The sequence below is a fragment of the Lithobates pipiens genome, unplaced genomic scaffold (genome assembly GCF_037356315.1).
Source record: "Lithobates pipiens isolate NorthernLeopardFrog02 unplaced genomic scaffold, aLitPip1_a1.2 Scaffold_35, whole genome shotgun sequence".
Taxonomy (NCBI): domain Eukaryota; kingdom Metazoa; phylum Chordata; class Amphibia; order Anura; family Ranidae; genus Lithobates; species Lithobates pipiens.
Genome location: NW_027507811.1, coordinates 16,694,113 through 16,712,529, shown reverse-complemented (window position 1 = coordinate 16,712,529; position 18,417 = coordinate 16,694,113). Strand labels below are relative to the sequence as shown.

The following is an 18,417-nucleotide window of genomic DNA, read 5'->3' as shown; positions in this document are numbered from 1 at the left end:
ATATCGTTGTTATGGCAGCAGCTGGCTGCCATAACCCTGGTATCCTCTTCTTTAGCCGGCGGTCCGCTTGACGATAAGAGTGGTCTCTGCGGCGGATTCGCCGCAAGATCACTTTTATCGGCAGCGGGAGAAGGCCTCCCACCCTTTCCCGCTGCGGTGCCCTCCGCCGCTTACCGGAGGCGATTGGATGTGTTCCCTTGCTGGGTATGGAGACGAGTGAGGGGAAGATGGCCCCCACCCGTCTACCATAACATTGCAGGGCGGAAGTGACGTCAAAACGTCACTTCCACCCATAGCTCTTAAAAGGGCCATTTTTTTTTTTTTTTTGAAAGACAAGTTTTTTTATTTTATTGCATTTTAGTGTAAATATCAGACATGAGGTCTTTTTTTGACCCCCCAGATCTCATATTTAAGAGGTCCTGTCATGCACTTTTTTTTTCTATTACAAGGGATGTCTACATTCCTTGTAATAGGAATAAAAGTGACACAGTTTTTTAATTTTTTCAAAAAAAAAAAGAACATTGTAAAAATAAAAAAATGAGAGGTAAAATAAATTTAAAAAAAATATTTTTAAACGCGCCCCATCCCGTCGAGCTCGCATGCAGAAGCGAACGCATACGTGAGTAGCGCCCGCAAACCACACATGTGAGGTATCGCCGTGATCGGTAGCGCGAGAGCAATAATTCTAGCCCTAGACTTCCTCTGTAACTCAAAACATGCAACCTGTCAAATTTTTTAAACGTCGCCTATGGAGATTTTTTTTTTTAAGGGTAAAAGATTGTCGCCATTCCACGTTGCGGGGCAAAATTTTTGAAGCGTGACATGTTGGGTATCAATTTACTCGGCGTAATATCTTTCACAATATAAAAAATATAAAATGGGCTATATAGATATAGATATAAATTTACTGTTGTCTTATTTTGTTAAATGTAAAAAGGTGTATTCTTTCAAAAAAAAAAAAAAAAAAAAGTGGGCTTGTAAAACCGCTGCGCAAATACGGTGTGACAGGAAGTATTGCAACGACCGCCATTTTATTCTCTAGGGCAGTGATGGCGAACCTTGGCACCGCAGATGTTTTGGAACTACATTTCCCATGATGCTCAACTACACCGCAGAGTGCAAGAGCATCATGGGAAATGTAGTTCCAAAACATACGGGGTGCCGAGGTTCGCCATCACTGCTCTATGGTGTTAGAAAAAAAAAAAACGTATAATGTTTGGGGGTTCTAAGTAATTTTCTAGCAAAAAAAAACAAAACAGTTTTTAACTTGTAAACAAATCTCAAAATGAGGCTCGGTCCTAAAGTGGTCGCTGTACGTCATATGACGTACGGCGGGCGGGAAGTGGTTAAAGTTCGTGTGTGTGTGTAAAGGCAGGCGTCCCAATACTTTTGGTAATATTGTGTATTCCTCTTTACAATTAACCCTGTGCATTCCCAAACAACCTATGATCATAGTCCATCAACACAAAATAAAATAAAAATAAATAAATCCATATAATAAAACATCAAAATATTTATTCATCCTTAATAACACAACTCAAACCCAAGTCTTTATTAAGTTCCTGTGGGGACACCACACCACACACGTTTGTTTCGGGTGCCAGCTGGCAGGGGTTCCTCCGATGTGTGATTAGATGCGACTTCAACATGAAACATTTCCCGCACTCCATGCACGAAAAAGGACGTTCGCCCGTGTGAACTCTCACGTGCGCGAGAAGCTTTCTTTTCTCCAGGAAACTTTTCCCGCAGTCCGTACAGGAATAAGGACGCTCGCCCGTGTGGCTCCTCTGGTGCGCCGCAAGATGCGCTTTCCGCAAGAAACGCTTCCCGCACTCCGGGCAGGAAAACGGGCGCTCGCCCGTGTGGCTCCTCTGGTGTCTGAAAAGCGCTTCTTTCCGGATGAAACACTTCCCGCACTCCGAACAGGAAAAAGGACGCTCCCCCGTGTGACTTTTCTGGTGCGAAAGGAGATGCCCTTTTTGCGTAAAACGTTTCCCGCACTCGGAACAGGAAAAGGGGCGCTCGCCCGTGTGACTCCTCTGGTGTGCAATAAGTACTCCTTTGTGAGTGAAGCGTTTCCCGCATTCTAGACAGGAAAAAGGGCGCTCCTTTGTCGGTCTGTTCTGCCGCGTGAGAAGTTCCCCTCCCGGAGGTAAATACTTACCGCTCTCGGAACATATAAAAGGAGGCTCACTCAGGTGAATGATCTGGTGCTTCAGGAGATACCCCTTCCGTGTGAAACGTTTCCCGCACTCAATACATGAAAAAGGACGCTCCCCCGTGTGACTTCTCTGGTGAGAAAGAAGATGTCCTTTTTGAGTAAAACATTTCCCGCACTCCGAACAGGAAAACGGTCGTTCGCCCACGTGGCTTCGCTGGTGTGCAATGAGCACCCCTTTCTGAGTAAAACATTTCCCGCACTCTGAACAGGAAAAAGGGCGCTCGCCCGTGTGAACTCTTTGGTGCGTGAGGAGCTCTCCTTTTTGAAAGAAAGACTTCCCGCACTCTGAACAGGAAAACGGACGCTCTCCCGTGTGGATTCTCTGGTGTCTAAGAAGTCCTCCTTTCTGAGTGAAAGTCTTCCTACAGTCTGGGCAAGAAAAAGGACGCTCGCCTATGTGACTTCTTTGGTGTGCGATAAGTATTCCTTTCTGGGTAAAACATTTCCCGCACTGTGAGCACGAATAAGGACGCTCACCAGTATGGATTCTCTGATGAGCGAGCAGCTCTCCTTTCTGAGCAAAACATTTCCCACACTCGGGGCAAGTATAAGGACGCTCGCCTGTGTGACTTCTCAGGTGCCTAAGAAGGTCTCCTTTCCGTATGAAACACTTCCAGCACTCTGGGCAGGTAAAAGGACGCTCACCCGTGTGGCTCCTTTCGTGCGCAAGAAGCACCTTTTTACAAGTGAAACTCTTCCCGCACTCCGGACATGAAAAAGGACGCTCGCCCGTGTGGGTTCTCTGATGACGAAGGAGGTCTGCTTTCTGAGAAAAGCCTTTACCACACTCAGCACATGGAAATGGACGATCTTGTGTTTTTGATCTATGGTCTACAAGAGGTGATTCTAATACTGAACCTTTATCAACCTCAGAAGATATGGATATGTTCTCATCTCTTGGTAGAACAGTTTCTAGATACCTGGAGGAGGTTCCTGGGAGAGAAGAAGGATCAGAAGATATGGGTAGGCTATCATCTCTTGGTAGAACAGTTTCTAGATACCTGGAGGAGGTTCCTGGGAGAGAAGAAGGATCAGAAGATATGGGTATGTTCTCATCTCTTGGTAGAACAGTTTCTAGATACCTGGAGGAGGTTCCCGGGAGAGAAGAAGGATCAGAAGATATGGGTATGTTCTCATCTCTTGGTAGAACAGTTTGTAGATACCTGGAGGAGATTCCCGGGAGAGAAGAAGGATCAGAAGATATGGATATGGGTATGTTGTCATCTCTCGGTAGAACAGTTTCTAGATACCTGGAGCAGGTTCCCGGGAGAGAAGAAGGATCAGAAGATATGGGTATGTTCTCATCTCTTGGTAGAACAGTTTCTAGATACCTGGAGGAGGTTCCTGGGAGAGAAGAAGGATCAGAAGATATGGGTATGTTCTCATCTCTTGGTAGAACAGTTTCTAGATACCTGGAGGAGGTTCCCAGGAGAGAAGAAGGATCAGAAGATATGGGTATGTTCTCATCTCTTGGTAGAACAGTTTCTAGATATGTAGAGGAGGTTCCCGGGAGAGAAGAAGGATCAGAAGATATGGGTATGTTCTCATCTCTTGGTAGAACAGTTTGTAGATACCTGGAGGAGATTCCCGGGAGAGAAGGATCAGAAGATAAGGATATGGGTATGTTCTCATCTCTTGGTAGAACAGTTTCTAGATACCTGGAGCAGGTTCCCGGGAGAGAAGAAGGATCAGAAGATATGGGTATGTTCTCATCTCTTGGTAGAACAGTTTCTAGATACCTGGAGGAGGTTCCCGGGAGAGAAGGAGGATCAGAAGATATGGATATGGATATGTTCTCATCTCTTGGTAGAACAGTTTCTAGATACCTGGAGGAGGTTCCCGGGAGAGAAGAAGGATCAGAAGATATGGGTATGTTCTCATCTCTTGGTAGAACAGTTTCTAGATACCTGGAGGAGGTTCCCGGGAGAGAAGAAGGATCAGAAGATATGGATATGTTCTCATCTCTTGGTAGAACAGTTGCCAAATCCCTGGAGATTCCTGAGAAAAGGGAAGGGTCAGAAGATATGGATATAGTCTCATCTCTTGGTAGAACAGTTTCTAAATCTCTGGAAGAGGTTCCCAGGTGATCAGAAGATCTCTCTGCACCTTCAGGACTTGTATGGACTATGCTGGTAAAAGTACGCGAGTCAGTGGAAGTGGAATCCATTGGTTTATCTCCACAGGACAGCCTTTGGGGTATATCTGAAGGAACAGGGTTTGATTCTGTTGAAAACTGTATACTGTCGTCATCATCTTCTGTATTATAATCCAGGGATAAAAGGAAGTCTCCCGCACAGAGGAGCTCATCGCATTCATCTATTGGAAATATATAATAAGAAAGTTAATTGTTAGTTTTGTGGTCAGGAGCCATGTATGTTGTTCTAGAACAGGGGTCTCCAAACTGTGGCCCTTTGCTTGCCTTTATCCGGCCTTTGGGGCTCTATTCCTCCCACCGACATCAATGATGGAGCACTATTCCTCCCACTCACACCAATGATGGGGCACTATTCCTCCCACTGACACCAATGATGGTGCACTATTCCTCCCACTGACTCCAATGATGGTGCATTATTCCTCCCACTGACACCAATGATGGTGCACTATTCCTCCCACTGACTCCAATGATGGTGCATTATTCCTCCCACTGACACCAATGATGGTGCACTATTCCTCCCACTGACTCCAATGATGGTGCATTATTCCTCCCACTGACACCAATGATGGTGCACTATTCCTCCCACTGACTCCAATGATGGTGCATTATTCCTCCCACTGACACCAATGATGGTGCACTATTCCTCCCACTGACACCAATGATGGTGCACTATTCCTCCCACTGACTCCAATGATGGTGCACTATTCCTCCCACTGACACCAATGATGGTGCACTATTCCTCCCACTGACTCCAATGATGGTGCACTATTCCTCCCACTGACTCCAATGATGGTGCACTATTCCTCCCACTGACACCAATGATGGTGCACTATTCCTCCCACTGACTCCAATGATGGTGCATTATTCCTCCCACTGACACCAATGATGGTGCACTATTCCTCCCACTGACACCAATGATGGTGCACTATTCCTCCCACTGACTCCAATGATGGGGCGGCATTATTCATCCCACTGACACCAATGATGGGGAACTATTCCTCCCGCTGACACCAATGATGGGGAACTATTCCTCCTGCTGACACCAATGATGGGCCACTATTCCTACCGCTGATAGCAATGACGGGGCACTATTCCTCCTCCTACTGATACAAATGATGGGGCACTAGTCCTCCCATCAATGATGGGGCACTATTCCTCCCACTGACGCCAATGAAGGGGCACTATTCCTCCCACTCACACCAATGATGGGGCATTATTCCTCCCGCTGATACCAATGATGGAGAACTATTCCTCCCGCTGATACCAATGATGGGGCACTATTCCTCCCGCTGATACCAATGATGAGGCACTATTCCTCCCACTAACACCAATGATGGGGCACTATTCCTCCCACTGACACCAATGATGAGGCACTATTCCTCCCACTGACACCAATGATGGGCCACTATTCCTCCCACTGACTCCAATGATGGGGGGGAATATTCCTCCCACTGACATCAATGATCAGGCATTATTCCTCCCACTGACGTCAATGTAAAGGCACTATTCCTCCCACTCACACCAATGATGGGGCGGCATTATTCCTCCCATTGACACCAATGATGGGACACTATTCCTCCTCCTACTGATACAAATAATGGGGCACTATTCCTCCCACTGATACCAATAATGGGGCACTATTCCTCCCACTGATACCAATGATGGAGCACTATTCCTCTAATGGATACCAATGATGGGGCACTATTCCTCCCGCTGATACCAATGACGGGGCACTAGTCCTCCTCCTACTGATAGCAATGAAGGGGCACTAGTCCTCCCATCAATGATGGGGCACTATTCCTCCCACTGACACCAACGAAGGGGCACTATTCCTCCCACTCACACCAATGATGGGGAACTATTCCTCCCGCTGATACCAATGATGGGGCACTATTCCTCCCACTGACACCAATGATGGGGAACTATTCCTCCCACTGACACCAATGATGGGGAACTATTCCTTCCGCTGATACCAATGATGGGGAACTATTTCTCCCGCTGATACCAATGATGGGGCACTATTCCTCCTCCTACTGATACCAATAATGGGGCACTATTCCTCCCACTGATACCAATGATGGGGCACTATTCCTCTAATGGATACCGATGATGGGGCACTATTCCTCCCACTGACACCAAGGATGGGGGCACTATTCCTCCCACTGACACCAAGGATGGGGGCACTATTCCTCCCACTGACACCAAGGATGGGGGCACTATTCCTCCCACTGACACCAATGATGGGGCACTATTCCTCCAATGGATACCAATGATGGGGCACTATTCTTTGCACTGACACCAATGATGGGGGCATTATTCCTCCCACTGACACCAATGATGGGGCACTATTCCTCCAATGGATACCAATGATGGGGCACTATTCTTCGCACTGACACCAATGATGGGGGCACTATTCCTCCAGTGGGTACTAATGATGGGGGCACTATTCCTCCCATTGACACTAACATGCAATTTTTTTACACCCACTGACCACCAAGCCTATGCCATTTTTTACTCATACGATGCCAGAATATTTTCTACTCCAACTGTTTACAGGTCGACCCCCCTAAAGTCTAAAGCACAGTAAACTGGCACTTTCTTTTAAAAGTTTGGGGACCCCCATTCTAGAAGATAGTGGTTTAACTGGGCTTCAACACATACTGGATAAAACAGCATATGGGAAGAAACCATGTCACCCCCGACCCTGGAGATGTCTATCTCTTCGTTGCAAAAATTCCATAATATAAACTATGAGGGTTTTCATGTATCCAGGTCATGGTATAGCTAGTAGTAGTTAAGACACACAACCACAATAAGACCCCTTTCACACCGCAGCGCAGATAAAGCGCCGGTTGTTCTTGTGGTGCTTTAGCGGCACTTTTTGGGCAATAGCAGGTGGATTTTTTAAGGTCACGTGATAACGTGACCTTAAAAAAAAAAAAAGACCCATTTTGTGGCACTCTCAAATCGCTTTTAAGGCGCATTGGAAGCGCTGCCTATTAATTTCAATAGGCAGGGGTGTTTATAGCGCTCCCAAGCCACCCCCAAAGATGACACTTGCAGGACTTTTTCTAATGTCCCGCAAAGCACACTGCCCGAGGGTGAAATCACTCATTGCAATGAATGGGAGGCGGATTTCGTGTGCTTTTTAGAGGCTATTTCTAGCGCCAAAATGCCTGAAAACTGCCTCAGTGTGAAAGGGGTCTAATGGTAAGACCACTATAGTGCCACATTCGTAATGTATACCAAACCAGTTGAACGCACTGGAACTTGTCCTGTAATGTTGAGGATGTTTTTGAAGCTTATCCTAGCCGCTTCTCCAGTCCGAACAAATGATCGGAACTCTGGAGGACAGTGAGGTGCAGATTTTGAAGAAAGAAGGCATTTGGTTCACAGGAGGTAAGAAAATAACTACATTACGTGTCAAAAACAAGGCCCACAGACCAGATTCGGAGACCTCTCATATGGTGTACAGTATCTCCTCCTCATTTGTTGGGAACATGACGTTATATTGAGGAACGGAGATGGACCTTTTATATGGTGTACAGTATCTCCTCCTCATTTGTTGGGAACATGACGTTATATTGAGGAATGGAGATGGACCTTTCATATGGTGTACAGTATCTCCTCCTCATTTGTTGGGAACATGACGTTATATTGAGGAACGGAGATGGACCTTTTATATGGTGTACAGTATCTCCTCCTCATTTGTTGGGAACATGACGTTATATTGAGGAACGGAGATGGACCTTTTATATGGTGTACAGTATCTTCTCCTCATTTGTTGGGAACATGACATTATATTGAGGAATGGAGATGGACCTTTCATACGATGTACAGTATCTCCTCCTCATTTGTTGGGAATATAACTTATGGACTTCGGGTGACCTTTGACTCCTGACAATTACACTCAAAGCAAAGCTTAACATGGGGTCAAATAAATCAGTAAAAATTGCACAATTACAATCATTTAAGATCAAATGTTCAGAATTTTTCACACGCCAGGATCAAAGTAATATTGGTAAACCTATTTTACCAACATAAAAGGCATTTTTGCTTTTCTGGTGTACTAATGATAATGAAGTCTAATCTTTGACATGAAGTTCTGCCATATTTTGATCACTATCAGTCGGTCTCCATGTATTATAATCAACATATTTAAAACGGAAATATCAATGTCTGCATCTATTACTTACCTTTGTCAATATCTAGGGAAGACTCTTCCTGTTTAATCACCACCTTCATTGTATTCTCCTCCGTAGGATGCTGATCACCAATCACATACATCTCCACTTCTTCTTTTATCTCAACTTTGATATCAATTTGTTCTTCTCCCTAAAACCATATGTGATATAAAATAAATCTTTTAAATGTGACCATTGAGATTACATAGAAGACTATAATATTATCAATTGGAGTTATTTTTGGAGTTGTAGACCTTCAATTCCATCTACCTGATGATGGTGGGGGATGGTGTGACCTTCCTGTGTGGAATACAGAGGACGGGGACATCTCTCTGGTGGGTTCCCATTACTGGATCCATCTGTAGGAAACACACACACTGACTGAATACATTGTTTCTATGTGTTTATCAGATGATGGGGGATCTAGGTGGAGCCTCCGTACTGCTCTCTCCTTTACAATAAAGTCTCCTCTTACCCGGTGATGTGAGGGGCGGCTGATTGTCCATCATGACGTCCTTGTAGAGATCCTTGTGTCCTTCTAAATACTCCCACTCCTCCATGGAGAAATAGACAGTGACATCCTGACACCTTATAGGAACCTGACACACACAATGATACAGTCACCATCCAGACACATCCCTTGTCTGTTACTGGATAATGTCCCAGAATCCTCCTCACCTCTCCTGTCAGCAGCTCCATCATCTTCTCGGTGACTTTTAGTATCTTCTTCTCATTCACTCTGTCTGGAGTAAGGCAGTGAGGTGGAGGTACTGTGATGTTTAAACGGTCGCCAGGCTTCACTGGAGGAAATTTCTGCAAAGAAAAGGCAATAATCATGTCACACTGCACTCCCAGAATCCTCCTCACCTCTCCGGTCAGGTCTGTGTTTTATTAATAGAGATAAGAGTGATGTCATGTGACCTCCCAGAATCCTCCTCACCTCTCCGGTCAGCAGGTAGATGATCTCCAGGGTGAGGTTTAATATCCTGTTGGTTCGGTCATTCTGCTCCTCATCCATCCTTCTTTAGGTGATCATGTGACCTGGGCAGGCCTCTTCTCTCAGTAGAAAAAATAAATAAAAAATAGGATGATCTGGATTGCAGGTCTCTGGATTCTATTTTTTGGGGACACATTGCACAGTGCACTCAGCATAGTAGAGGCTACATCCATCTATGAGCTCTCCTGAAGAGCGTTATTAAAAAATAAATAATAATAAAAACAAATAAAAAGTATTATTGGCAACATAGCACTTGGCAAACTGTCAGTATAGTTACAGTATCTCACAGAAGTGAGTACACCCCTCACATTTCTGTAAATCTTTTCTTCTAGCTTTTCATGTGACAACACTGAAGAAATGACACTTGTCTACAATGTAAAGTAGTGAGTGTACAGCTTGTATAACAGTGTAAATTTGCCGTCCCCTCAAAATAACCCGACACACAGCCATTAATGTCTAAACCGCTGGCAACAAAAGTGAGTACACCCCTAAGTGAAAATGTCCAAATTGGGCACAAAGCGTCAATATTTTGTGTGGCCGCCATTATTTTCCAGCACTGCCTTAACCCTCTTGGGCATGGAGGTCACCAGAGCTTCACAGGTTACCACTGGAGTCCTCTTCCCCTCCCCCATGATGAGTAAATGTTTGGGCCCAATTAGCCATTTTCCCCCCTTTTTTTGTCATGTGACTCGTAAAGCCCCATACACACCATCAGTTTTTCTGCTGAGTTTTTCCTTCAGATTTACCAAAACCATATAAAATGAGGTCAAACCTTAGGAGTTTCAATTTGTATGCAGTCAGGCAGGCCCACGCACTACGTGGTTTTGGTAAACCTTAAGGAAAAACGCAGCAGAAAACCTGATAGTGTGTATTGGGCTTTAGTGTTACAAGGTCTCGGGTGTGAATGAGGAGCAGGTGTGTTAAATTTGGTGTTATCGCTCTCACTCTCTCATACTGGTCACTGGAAGTTCAACATGGCACCTCATGGCAAAGAACTCTCTGAGGATCTGAAAAAAAGAATTGTTGCTCTACATAAAGATGGCCTAGGCTACAAGAGGATTGCCAAGACCCTGAAACTGAGCTGCAGCACGGTGGCCAAGACCATATGGCGGTTTAACAGGACAGGTTCCACTCAGAACAGGCCTCGCCATGGTCCACCAAAGAAGTTGAGGTCACCTGCTTAGCGTCATATCCAGAGGTTGTCTTTGAGAAATAGACGTATGAGTGCTGCCAGCATTGCTGCAGAGGTTGTAGGGGTGGGGGGGTCAGCCTGTCAGTGCTCAGACCATACGCCGCACCCTGCATCAAATTGTTCTGCATGGCTGTTGTCCCAGAAGGAAGCCTCTTCTAAAGATGATGTACAAGAAAGACCGCAAACAGTTTGCTGAAGACAATCAGACTAAGGACATGGATTACTGGAACCATGTCCTGTGGTCTGATGAGACCAAGATAAACTTATTTGGTGTCAGATGGTGACAAGCGTGTGTGGGGGCAACCAGGCGAGGAGGACAAAGACAAGTGTGTCTTGCCTACAGTCAAGCATGGTGGTGGGAGTGTCATGGTCTGGGGCTGCATGAGTGCTGCCGGCACTGGGGAGCTACAGATCATTGAGGGAACCATGAATGCCAACATGTACTGTGACATACTGAAGCAGAGCATGATCCCCTCCCTTCAGAGACTGGGCCGCAGGGCAGTATTCCAACATGATAGCCACCCCAAAACACACCTCCAAGACGACCACTGCCTTGCTAAAGAAGCTGAGGGTAAAGGTGAGCATCTGTGGGGCATCCTCAAATAGAAGATGGAGGAGCGCAAGGTCTCCAACATCCACCAGCTCTGTGATGTCATCATGGAGGAGGGGAAGAGGACTCCAGTGGTGACCTGTGAAGCTCTGGTGAACTCCATGCCCAAGAGGGTTAAGGCAGTGCTGGAAAATAATGGTGACCACACAAAATATTGACACTTTGGGCCCAATTTGGACATTTTCACTTAGGGGTGTACTCACTTTTACTGCCAGTGGTTTAGACATTATTGGCTGTGTGTTGAGTTATTTTGAGGGGACGGCAAATTTACACTGTTATACAAGCTGTACACTCACTACTTTACATTGTAGACAAGTGTCATTTCTTCAGTGTTGTCACATGAAAAGATAGAAGAAAATATTTACAAAAATGTGAGGGTGTACTTACTTTTGTGAGATACTGTACGTCTCCATAGATGTAAACGATCTCTAGAAAATATTTTCAGAGAGGGACATTTCTGCCCATTCTTCTTCTTTGCAAAATGTCTCAAGCTCTGTCAGATTGGATGGAGAGCGTCTTTGAACATCAATTTTCAAGTCTTGCCACAGATTCTCAATGGGATTTAGGTCTGGACTGTGACTGGGCCATTCTTACACATGAATATGCTTTGATGTAAACCATTCCATTGTACCTCTGGCTGGATGTTTCGGGTCGTTGTCCTGCTGGAAGGTGAACCTCCGCCCCGGTCTCAAGTCCTTTGCAGATGCTAATGCCGCATACACACCATCGGAAATTCCGCCAGCATAAGTCCGATGAGAGCTTTTGGTTGGGAAAATGCGACCGTGTGTATGCTCCATCGGACTTTTGCTGGCGGAATTCCCACCAGAAAAAGATTGAGAGCAGGTTCTCAATTTTTCGGTCAGAAAACGTTTTGATTTGAAATTCCGATCGTCTGTAGCAATTCCGACGCGCAAAATTCCTACGCATGCTCGGAAACAATTCGACGCATGCTCGGAAGCATTAAACTTCATTTTCTCGGCTTGTCATAGTGTTGTACGTCACCGCGTTCTTGACGGTCGAAAGTTCAGCGACCTTTTGTGTGACCCGTGTGTATGCAAGCCAAGCTTGAGCGGAATTCCGTCAGAAAAACCATCCAAGATTTTTCCGATGGAAAATCCGCTCGTGTGTACGCGGCATAACAGGTTTTCTTCTAAGATTGCCCTGTATTTGGCTCCATCTATCTTCTCATAAACTCTGACCAGCTTCCCTGTCCCTGCTGAAGAAAAGCATCCCCACCACATAGTTTCATAGTAAGGTTGAATAAAGACACCAATCCATCCAGTTCAACCTGAGTGTCTACAATTGTCCTTATCCCTGTACATTGCACACTCCCATCGGTCCCTACCCTCAAGGAGCCCACAATCCTAGGTCCCCATTCATATACTAGGGCCAATTTTGGACAGAAGCCAATTAACCTACCTGCATGTCTTTGGATTGTGGGAGGCAACCGGAGTACCCGGAGGAAACCCACGCAGGCACAGGGAGAACATGCAAACTCCTGGCAGGTAGTGTCATGGTTAGGATACGAACCAGTGATCTTCTTACTACTAGGTGAGAGTGCTACCCACTACACCACTGTGCCCCCCTGTGCTACCACCACCACATTTCACAGTGGGGATGTGTAGTGTTAGTTTTCCCCCACACATAGCGTTTTGCTTTTAGGCCAAAAAGTTCAATTTTTGGTCTCATCTGACCAGATCACCTTCTTCCACATTTATAATTTCTCCCTCTCCCCTGATATCATTTTTCTGTCTCCTGTATCATTTCTCCCCCTGCCCTTCCTACACCCCCCCCCCAACATTTCTCCCTCTTTCCTTCTCCATTGTCCTCTCCTCCCCCCCTATCGTTCCCCCCCCCCCTCTATCATTTCTCCCACCTCGCCCTCTATCATTTCTCCCTCTCCCCCTCTATCATTTCTCCTCTCTCTCCCCCCTCTATCATTTCTCCCACCTCCCCCCTCTATCATTTCTCCCACTTCCCCCCTCTATCATTTCTCCCCTCTCCCCCCCTCTATCATTTCTCCCACCTCGTCCTCTATCATTTCTCCCTCTCCCCCCTCTATCATTTCTCCTCTCTCTCCCCCCTCTATCATTTCTCCCACCTCCCCCCTCTATCATTTCTCCCACTTCCCCCTCTATCATTTCTCCCTCTCCACCCCTCTATCATTTCTCCCTCTCCCCCTTCTATCATTTCTCCCACCTCCCCCTCTCTCATTTCTCCCACCTCCCCCCTCTATCATTTCTCCCTCTCCCCCCTCTATCATTTCTCCCTCTCCCCCTCTATCATTTCTCCCACTCCCCCCTCTATCATTTCTCCCACTCCCCCCTCTATCATTTCTCCCACTTCCCCCCTCTATCATTTCTCCCTCTCCACCCCTCTATCATTTCTCCCTCTCCCCCTTCTATCATTTCTCTCACCTCCCCCCTCTATCATTTCTCCCACTTCCCCCTCTATCATTTCTCCCTCTCCCCCCTCTATCATTTCTCCCACTCCTCCCTCTATCATTTCTCCACCTCCCCCCTCTATCATTTCTCCCACCTCCTCCCTCTATCATTTCTCCCACCTCCCCCCTCTATCATTTCTCCCTCTCCCCCCTCTATCATTTCTCCCTCTCCCCCCTCTATTATTTCTTCCACCTCCCCCCTCTATCATTTCTCCCACTCCCCCCTCTATCATTTCTCCCCTCTCCCCCCTCTATCATTTCTCCCTCTCCCCCTTCTATCATTTCTCCCACCTCCCCCCTCAATCATTTCTCCCACTTCCCCCTCTATCTTTTTCTTCCCTCTCCCCCCTCTATCATTTCTCCCACTCCTCCCTCTATCATTTCTCCACCTCCCCCCTCTATCATTTCTCCACCTCCCCCCTCTATCATTTCTCCACCTCCCCCCTCTATCATTTCTCCCACCTCCCCCCTCTATCATTTCTCCCACCTCCCCCTTCTATCATTTCTCCCACCTCTATCATTTCTCCCACTCCCCCCTCTATCATTTCTCCCTCTCCACCCCTCTATCATTTCTCCCTCTCCACCCCTCTATCATTTCTCCCACCTCCCCCCTCTATCATTTCTCCCTCTCCCCCCTCTATCATTTCTCCCACCTCCCCCCTCTATCATTTCTCCCCTCTCCCCCTCTATAATTTCTCCCACTTCCCCCCTCTATCATTTCTCCAACCTCCCCCCTCTATCATTTCTCCCTCTCCCCCTCTATCATTTCTCCCACTTCCCCCCTCTATCATTTCTCCCACCTCCCCCCTCTATCATTTCTCCTCTCTCCCCCCTCTATCATTTCTCCCTCTCCACCCCTCTATCATTTCTCCCTCTCCCCCCTCTATCATTTCTCCCTCTCCCCCCACTATCATTTCTCCCACTTCCCCCCTCTATCATTTCTCCTACTTCCCCCCTCTATCATTTCTCCTATCTCCCCCCTCTATCATTTCTCCCTCTCTCCCCTCTATTATTTCTCCCTCTCCCCCCTCTATCATTTCTCCCACTTCCTCCCTCTATCATTTCTCCTCTCTCCCCCCTCTATCATTTCTCCCTCCCCTCCCCCTCTATCATTTCTCCCTCTCCCCCCTCTATCATTTCTCCCACCTCCCCCTCTACCATTTCTCCCACTCCCCCCTCTATCATTTCTCCCACTTCCCCCCCTCTATCATTTCTCCCTCTCTCCCCCTCTATTATTCTCCCTCTCTCCCCCTCTACCATTTCTCCCACCTCCCCTCTATCATTTCTCCCACTTCCCCCCTCTATCATTTCTCCCTCTCCACCCCTCTATCATTTCTCCCTCTCCCCCTTCTATCATTTCTCCCACCTCCCCCCTCTCTCATTTCTCCCACTTCCCCCCTCTCTCATTTCTCCCACTTCCCCCTCTATCATTTCTCCCTCTCCCCCTCTATCATTTCTCCCACTCCCCCCTCTATCATTTCTCCCTCTCCCCCCTCTATCATTTCTCCCTCTCCCCCTCTATCATTTCTCCCTCTCCCCCTTCTATCATTTCTCCCACCTCCCCCCTCTCTCATTTCTCCCACTTCCCCCTCTATCATTTCTCCCTCTCCCCCCTCTATCATTTCTCCCACTCCCCCCTCTATCATTTCTCCCTCTCCCCCCTCTATCATTTCTCCCTCTCCCCCCTCTATCATTTCTCCCACTTCCCCCTCTATCATTTCTCCCACTTCCCCCCTCTATCATTTCTCCCACTTCCCCCCTCTATCATTTCTCCCTCTCCACCCCTCTATCATTTCTCCCTCTCCCCCTTCTATCATTTCTCCCACCTCCCCCCTCTATCATTTCTCCCACTTCCCCCTCTATCATTTCTCCCTCTCCCCCCTCTATCATTTCTCCCACTCCTCCCTCTATCATTTCTCCACCTCCCCCCTCTATCATTTCTCCACCTCCCCCCTCTATCATTTCTCCCACCTCCCCCCTCTATCATTTCTCCCACTCCCCCCTCTATCATTTCTCCCACTCCCCCTCTATCATTTCTCCCTCTCCACCCCTCTATCATTTCTCCCTCTTCCCCCTCTATCATTTCTCCTCTCTCCCCCCTCTATCATTTCTCCCTCTCCACCCCTCTATCATTTCTCCCACCTCCCCCCTCTATCATTTCTCCCTCTCCCCCCTCTATCATTTCTCCCACTTCCCCCCTCTATCATTTCTCCCTCTCCCCCTCTATCATTTCTCCCACTTCCCCCCTCTATCATTTCTCCACCTCCCCCCTCTATCATTTCTCCCACCTCCCCCCTCTATCATTTCTCCCACCTCCCCCCTCTATCATTTCTCCCACCTCCCCCCTCTATCATTTCTCCTCTCTCCCCCCTCTATCATTTCTCCTCTCTCCCCCCTCTATCATTTCTCCTCTCTCCCCCCTCTATCATTTCTCCCTCTCCACCCCTCTATCATTTCTCCTCTCACCCCTCTATCATTTCTCCCTCTCCCCCCTCTATCATTTCTCCCTCTCCCCCCTCTATCATTTCTCCCACTTCCCCCTCTATCATTTCTCCTATCTCCCCCCTCTATCATTTCTCCCTCTCTCTCTATCATTTCTCCCACTTCCCCCCTCTATCATTTCTCCTCTCTCCCCCCTCTATCATTTCTCCCCCCACCTCTATCTTCTTCCTCTCCTCCTCTATCATTTCTCCCACCTCCCCCCTCTATCATTTCTCCTACTCCCCCCCCCCCTATCATTTCTCCTCTCTCCCCCCTCTATCATTTCTCCCTCTCCCCCTCTATTATTTCTCCCTCTCTCCCCCTCTATCATTTTTTCTCCCTCTCCCCCTCTATCATTTCTCCCACCTCCCTCTATTTCCCCTCTATCATTTCTCCCACCTCCCGCTTCTATCATTTCTCCCACCTCCCCCCCTCTATCATTTCTCCCTCTCCCCCCCTCTATCATTTCTCCCTCTCCCCCCTCTATCATTTCTCCCACCTCCCCCCTCTATCATTTCTCCCACTCCCCCCTCTATCATTTCTCCCTCTCCCCCTCTATCATTTCTCCCACTTCCCCTCTCTATCATTTCTCCTCTCTCCCCCCTCTATATTTCTCCCTCTCCCCCCCCTCTATCATTTCTCCCACCTCCCCCCTCTATCATTTCTCCCACCTCCCCCCTCTATCATTTCTCCCACTTCCCCTCTCTATCATTTCTCCTCTCCCCCCCTCTATCATTTCTCCCTCCCTCCCCCCTCTATAATTTCTCCCTCTCCCCCCCTCTATAATTTCTCCCTCTCCCCCCTCTATCATTTCTCCCACCTCCCCCCTCTATCATTTCTCCCACCTCCCCCCTCTATCATTTCTCCTCTCTCCCCCTCTATCATTTCTCCCTCTCCCCCTTCTATCATTTCTCCCACCTCCCCCCTCTCTCATTTCTCCCACTTCCCCCTCTATCATTTCTCCCTCTCCCCCCTCTATCATTTCTCCCACTCCCCCCTCTATCATTTCTCCCTCTCCCCCTCTATCATTTCTCCCTCTCCCCCCTCTATCATTTCTCCCTCTCCCCCCTCTATCATTTCTCCCACTTCCCCCCTCTATCATTTCTCCCACTTCCCCCTCTATCATTTCTCCCCTCCCCCTCTATCATTTCTCCCACTCCCCCCTCTATCATTTCTCCCTCTCCCCCCTCTATCATTTCTCCCTCTCCCCCCTCTATCATTTCTCCCACTTCCCCCCTCTATCATTTCTCCCACTTCCCCCCTCTATCATTTCTCCCTCTCCACCCTCTATCATTTCTCCCCTCTCCCCCTTCTATCATTTCTCCCACCTCCCCCCTCTATCATTTCTCCCACTCCCCCTCTATCATTTCTCCCTCTCCACCCCTCTATCATTTCTCCCACTCCCTCCCTCTATCATTTCTCCACCTCCCCCCTCTATCATTTCTCCCACCTCCCCCCTCTATCATTTCTCCCACCTCCCCCCTCTATCATTTCTCCCTCTCCACCCCTCTATCATTTCTCCCTCTTCCCCCTCTATCATTTCTCCTCTCTCCCCCCTCTATCATTTCTCCCTCTCCACCCCTCTATCATTTCTCCCACCTCCCCCCTCTATCATTTCTCCCTCTCCCCCCTCTATCATTTCTCCCACTTCCCCCCTCTATCATTTCTCCCTCTCCCCTCTATCATTTCTCCACTTCCCCCTCTATCATTTCTCCCACCTCCCCCCTCTATCATTTCTCCCACCTCCCCCCTCTATCATTTCTCCCACCTCCCCCCTCTATCATTTCTCCTCTCTCCCCCCTCTATCATTTCTCCTCTCTCCCCCCTCTATCATTTCTCCCTCTCCCCCCCTCTATCATTTCTCCCTCTCCACCCCTCTATCATTTCTCCCTCTCCCCCTCTATCATTTCTCCCTCTCCCCCTCTATCATTTCTCCCTCTCCCCCCTCTATCATTTCTCCCACTTCCCCCTCTATCATTTCTCCTATCTCCCCCCTCTATCATTTCTCCCTCTCTCCCCCTCTATTATTTCTCCCTCTCCCCCCTCTATCATTTCTCCCACTTCCCCCCTCTATCATTTCTCCTCTCTCCCCCCTCTATCATTTCTCCCCCCCACCTCTATCATTTCTTCCTCT

General features: G+C 47.7%; 1 protein-coding gene across 3 annotated transcripts in view; it reads right to left on the bottom strand.

Moving 5' to 3' along the window:
• The window catches only part of LOC143955530 (uncharacterized), a 234,985-nt gene that overhangs the window by 192,261 nt on the left and 24,307 nt on the right, over nucleotides 1–18,417 (bottom strand). Inside the window, exons 4-6 of one of the 3 annotated variants that reach the window (XM_077465577.1) lie at nucleotides 8,831–8,919; nucleotides 8,573–8,711; nucleotides 1,494–4,537 (exon numbers count right to left, since the gene is read on the bottom strand). The exons of 1 other annotated variant lie outside the window; for it this stretch is intronic. In XM_077465577.1, the coding sequence (XP_077321703.1) occupies nucleotides 1,515–4,537; nucleotides 8,573–8,711; nucleotides 8,831–8,919 (3,251 nt within the window). In that variant the 3' untranslated portion in view covers nucleotides 1,494–1,514. Of the gene's footprint in view, nucleotides 1–1,493; nucleotides 4,538–8,572; nucleotides 8,712–8,830; nucleotides 8,920–18,417 lie in introns of those variants that run through there. One more of the 3 variants, XM_077465576.1, reaches the window with a different exon arrangement.